Here is a 6,653-nt window from a genome sequence, read left to right as displayed (position 1 = left end):
TTGTGTTTACAATTACAAATCTATTGTGAACGCTCAAATCATTATGTCGGAGGTTTATCTCCATACTTCCACTGTGTTAAAGAACCTATCTATCTGATTCTGCAGTGATATTCTCGGTGTGTTTTATGGTTATGAGTGTAGGTCGGGACCATTGGATGGGACAGGTAACCTGTTGAATGTGAAGCGACAGCGCAAAGAGGCCCATCGGCACTAGGACCGTGTTGGATCGCCTACTCTTCTAGAGAGTGTCTGTGATCACTGTCCACGACAGACAAGTCAGCCATCCTCACAAGGAAGCGAAGAAGCACCGTGCAAATATAATAGTTTGGCGAAAGGTACGTTGAAACATTTGTTACATGGATCCATGAACATTCGTTCTCGCAAACCGTCGACGAAATGTGTTGTGCTGAAATTAAACGTTTTGTAGACGTTATGTTTTTTTTGTCGTGGTACTTGCTTTCCATAGGTTGTGAAGATGGATCGTTTCAGTGGTAGAGAAACATCGGCGAGGCAGCAGACACCTGCAAACAAGATTTGAGTCGCGAGCGGTGTTATAATGTAAGTGCGAATTCTAGAATCTTACGTTGTTACATTGTTCGTTACATTGTTGCCATAAGTGTTCTTCAAGATACATTGTTCCAATTTGCACATTCTGCTACATTTCTGCAACGTTTTGCGCTCATGAGTCATCACTAACCCTACCGTAGACTGTGAGTCATACTCTTCCAACCCAGCCCACTGATGGTAGCCAGTGGAATACCAGCTGCATCTTCATCGAGATCTGCACCTTGCAAAACAATGCATTGAAAAATATGTAGATTATTTAAAAAAACATAAACATGTATAGAAATTTGCGTTCTGTCTCTCTCGCGCTGTTTGTGTATGTGTGTGTGTGTGTGTACGATGCAGAAAACTAAATGAGTAGTTTTTTTTCTCTGTCATATCTCTCCATGTGTCATAATCTATTCACAGAGGAAAACCCAGTCACAGACTAGGGATGATATTGATGTTAATCCATTCAGTTGATGTTGATAAGTGTCACTTCTCGGGAATATTAGGGTTTAGAAAACTCTCACTAAATCTCTAAACCTTCTACAGTGGTTGTGAATGATGTCTAATCTTAATGAATTTACTAGTGAAATTACAGCCTTTCCTGTTTTAAATTAATGTCAGCACCATCACCAGGTCCTATGGAACCCTATTCCCTATATAGTGCACTACTTTAGACCAGAGTGTGCCATTTGGAACACAGTCATTGTCTTCATGTAAAAATGTCCCAGTTGTTCCTATGAATCAGTCTCAGGGAGCTTGAAGTGAATTACTGCCTTATTGCTTCCAATTGTTTCATATCTGTTACACATCCACTGTTTATATCACTAACACTGTTTATATCACTAACACTGTTTATATCACTAATACATCCACTGTTTATATCACTAATACATCCACTGTTTATATCACTAACACTGTTTATATCACTAATACATCCACTGTTTATATCACTAACACTGTTTATATCACTAATACATCCACTGTTTATATCACTAACACTGTTTATATCAATAATACATACACTGTTTATATCACTAATACATCCACTGTTTATATCACTAATACATCCACTGTTTATATCACTAATACATCCACTGTTTATATCACTAATACATCCACTGTTTATATCACTAACACATCCACTGTTTATATCACTAACACTGTTTATATCACTAATACCTACACTGTTTATATCACTAATACATCCACTGTTTATATCACTAACACTGTTTATATCACTAATACATCCACTGTTTATATCACTAACACTGTTTATATCACTAATACATACACTGTTTATATCACTAATACATCCACTGTTTATATCACTAATACATACACTGTTTATATCACTAATACATCCACTGTTTATATCACTAATACACTGTTTATATCACTAATACATCATAACACTGTTTATATCACTAATACATACACTGTTTATATCACTAATACATCCACTGTTTATATCACTAACACTGTTTATATCACTAATACATACACTGTTTATATCACTAATACATCCACTGTTTATATCACTAATACATCCACTGTTTATATCACTAATACATCCACTGTTTATATCACTAATACATCCACTGTTTATATCACTAACACTGTTTAAAACATAATGTTTATATCACTAATACATCACTGTTTATATCACTAACACCACTGTTTATATCACAATACATCATATCACTAATACATCCACTGTTTATATCACTAATCCACTGTTTATATCACTAACACTGTTTATATCACTAACACATCCACTGTTTATATCACTAATAATCCACTGTTTATATCACTAACACTGTTTATATCATCCACTGTTTATATCACTAATGATCCACTGTTTATATCACTAACACTGTTTATATCACTAACACTGTTTATATCACTAACACATCCACTGTTTATATCACTAACACTGTTTATATCACTAATACATCCACTGTTTATATCACTAACACTGTTTATATCACTAACACTGTTTATATCACTAACACTGTTTATATCACTAATACATCACTGTTTATATCACTAATACACCACTGTTTATATCACTAACACTGTTTATATCACTAATTTATATCACTAACATCCACTGTTTATATCACTAACCACTGTTTATATCACTAACACTGTTTATATCACTAATACATACACTGTTTATATCACTATATCACTAACACTCTAACACTGTTTATATCACTAATACATCCACTGTTTACACTAACACTGTTTATATCACTTTATATCACTAATACATCCACTGTTTATATCACTAATGTTTATATCACTAACACTGTTTATATCACTAATACATCCACTGTTTATATCACTAACACTGTTTATATCACTAACACATCCACTGTTTATATCACTAATACATCCACTGTTTATATCACTAACACTGTTTATATCACTAACACTGTTTATATCACTAATACATCCACTGTTTATATCACTAATACATCCACATATCACTAACACTGTTTATATCACTAACACTGTTTATATCACTAATACATCCACTGTTTATATCACTAATACATCCACTGTTTATATCACTAACACTGTTTATATCACTAACATATCCACTGTTTATATCACTAATACATCCACTGTTTATATCACTAACACTGTTTATATCACTAACACTGTTTATATCACTAACACATCCACTGTTTATATCACTAATACATCCACTGTTTATATCCAACACTGTTTATATCACTAACACATCCACTGTTTATATCACATAACACTAATACATCCACTGTTTATATCACTAACACTGTTTATATCACTAACACTCCACTGTTTATATCACTAATACATCCACTGTTTATATAACAACACTGTTTATATCACTGTTTATATCACATCCACTGTTTATATCACTAACATCCACTGTTTATCCACTGTTTATATCACTAATACATCCACTGTTTATATCACTAACACATCCACTGTTTATATCACTAACACTGTTTATATCACTAACACTGTTTATATCACTAATACATCCACTGTTTATATCACTAATACATCCACTGTTTATATCACTAATACATCCACTGTTTATATCACTAATACATCCACTGTTTATATCACTAATACATCCACTGTTTATATCACTAATACATCCACTGTTTATATCACTAACACTGTTTATATCACTAACACATCCACTGTTTATATCACTAATACTGTTTATATCACTAATACATACACTGTTTATATCACTAATACATCCACTGTTTATATCACTAATACATCCACTGTTGCCTCAACAATGGGTTGTGATGACAAAGTATTAATAGATATAGTTTTATAGTTTTTATAAGGGCCAGTTCAGTTGTTGTTCACCTGCCAACGTACAGTAGTACTCTAGTGTGTACGTTTACACTAACATCACGGGCCCAAAACCTTATTTCAGATTCACACGGAACTCGTATGTTACATATCTCAAGTTAAGATTTGGCACTAAATTATTTTGCACTTCAGCTATTAGTCAATAAACTGTAAAAATAATAGAGAGTGATACTATTTGACAGTTGTAACATACAGTACAGTAACAGGGATGACAGTACAGTAACAGGGATGACAGTGAAGTAACAGGGATGACAGTACAGTAACAGGGATGACAGTACAGTAACAGGGATGACAGTACAGTAACAGGGATGACAGTACGGTAACAGGGATGACAGTACGGTAACAGGGATGACAGTACGGTAACAGGGATGACAGTAACAGGTATGACAGTACGGTAACAGGGATGACAGTACAGTAACAGGGATGACAGTACAGTAACAGGGATGACAGTACGGTAACAGGGATGACAGTACGGTAACAGGGATGACAGTACGGTAACAGGGATGACAGTAACAGGTATGACAGTACGGTAACAGGGATGACAGTACAGTAACAGGGATGACAGTAACAGGGATGACAGTACAGTAACAGGGATGACAGTAACAGGGATGACAGTACAGTAACAGGGATGACAGTACAGTAACAGGGATGACAGTAACAGGGATGACAGTACAGTAACAGGGATGACAGTAACAGGGATGACAGTACAGTAACAGGGATGACAGTACAGTAACAGGGATGACAGTACAGTAACAGGGATGACAGTACAGTATAGGACAGTAACAGGGATGACAGTAACAGGGATGACAGTACAGTATAGGACAGTAACAGGGATGACAGTAACAGGGATGACAGTACAGTAACAGGGATGACAGTACAGTAACAGGGATGACAGTAACAGGGATGACAGTGAGGTAACAGGGATGACAGTACGGTAACAGGGATGACAGTAACAGGGATGACAGTACGGTAACAGGGATGACAGTACAGTAACAGGGATGACAGTGAAGTAACAGGGATGACAGTACAGTAACAGGGATGACAGTACAGTAACAGGGATGACAGTACAGTAACAGGGATGACAGTACAGTAACAGGAATGACAGTGCAGTAACAGGGATGACAGTACATTAACAGGGATGACAGTACGGTATAGGACAGTAACAGGGATGACAGTACAGTATAGGACAGTAACAGGGATGACAGTACAGTATAGGACAGTAACAGGAATGACAGTACAGTAACAGGGATGACAGTACTGTATAGGACAGTAACAGGGATGACAGTACAGTATAGGACAGTAACAGGAATGACAGTACAGTAACAGGGATGACAGTACGGTATAGGACAGTAACAGGGATGACAGTACAGTATAGGACAGTAACAGGGATGACAGTACAGTATAGGACAGTAACAGGAATGACAGTACAGTAACAGGGATGACAGTGCAGTAACAGGGATGACAGTACAGTAACAGGGATGACAGTGTAGTAACAGGGATGACAGTACTGTATAGGACAGTACAGTAACAGGGATGACAGTACAGTAATAGGGATGACAGTACTGTATAGGACAGTAACAGGGATGACAGTACTGTATAGGACAGTACAGTATACGACAGTAACAGGGATGACAGTACAGTAACAGAGATGACAGTACTGTATAGGACAGTAACAGGGATAACAGTACAGTATAGGACAGTAACAGGGATGACAGTACAGTATAGGACAGTAACAGGGATGACAGTACTGTATAGGACAGTACAGTATACGACAGTAACAGGGATGACAGTACAGTAACAGGGATGACAGTACTGTATAGGACAGTAACAGGGATGACAGTACATTATAGGACAGTAACAGGGATGACAGTACAGTATACGACAGTAACAGGGATGACAGTACAGTAACAGGGATGACAGTGCTGCATAGGACAGTAACAGGGATGACAGTACAGTATACGACAGTAACAAGGATGACAGTATGGTAACAGGGATGACAGTACAGTAACAGGGATGACAGTACAGTAACAGGGATGGCAGTGTAGTAACAGGGATGACAGTATGGTAACAGGGATGACAGTACAGTAACAGGGATGACAGTACTGCATAGGACAGTAACAGGGATGACAGTACTGTATAGGACAGTACAGTAACAGGGATGACAGTACAGTAACAGGGATGGCAGTGTAGTAACAGGGATGACAGTATGGTAACAGGGATGACAGTACAGTAACAGGGATGACAATACTGCATAGGACAGTAACAGGGATGACAGTACAGTAACAGGGATGGCAGTACGGTAACAGGGATGACAGTGCAGTAACAGGGATGACAGTACAGTAACAGGGATGACAGTACAGTAACAGGGATGACAGTGTAGTAACAGGGATGACAGTACGGTAACAGGGATGACAGTGAAGTAACAGGGATGACAGTACGGTAACAGGGATGACAGTACAGTAACAGGGATGACAGTACAGTATAGGACAGTAACAGGGATGACAGTACAGTATAGGACAGTAACAGGGATGACAGTACAGTATACGACAGTAACAGGGATGACAGTACTGTATAGGACAGTAACAGGGAGGACAGTACAGTAACAATAAGACTATACAGTAACATGAATGACAGTACAGTATAGGACAGTAACAGGGAGGACAGTACTGTATAGGACAGTAACAGGGATGACAGTACTGTATAGGACAGTAACAGGG

The 6,653-nt window shown here is 37.4% G+C and overlaps 1 protein-coding gene across 3 annotated transcripts in view; it reads left to right on the top strand.

Annotated features, from left to right (window-relative positions):
• The first annotated feature begins 262 nt into the window (after window positions 1–262).
• The window catches only part of LOC123999440 (ras-related protein Rab-27B-like), a 109,288-nt gene continuing 102,897 nt past the window's right edge, over window positions 263–6,653 (top strand). The window contains exons 1-2 of one of the 3 annotated variants that reach the window (XM_046305254.1): window positions 263–335; window positions 467–558. In XM_046305254.1, coding sequence (XP_046161210.1) covers window positions 557–558 — 2 coding nt within the window. In that variant the 5' untranslated portion in view covers window positions 263–335; window positions 467–556. Of the gene's footprint in view, window positions 336–427; window positions 559–6,653 lie in introns of all 3 variants that reach the window. The other 2 variants (XM_046305252.1, XM_046305251.1) reach the window with 2 other exon arrangements.

Source organism: Oncorhynchus gorbuscha, linkage group LG16, assembly GCF_021184085.1.
Source record: "Oncorhynchus gorbuscha isolate QuinsamMale2020 ecotype Even-year linkage group LG16, OgorEven_v1.0, whole genome shotgun sequence".
Taxonomy (NCBI): domain Eukaryota; kingdom Metazoa; phylum Chordata; class Actinopteri; order Salmoniformes; family Salmonidae; genus Oncorhynchus; species Oncorhynchus gorbuscha.
This window is presented reverse-complemented; position numbering and strand designations above follow the sequence as displayed.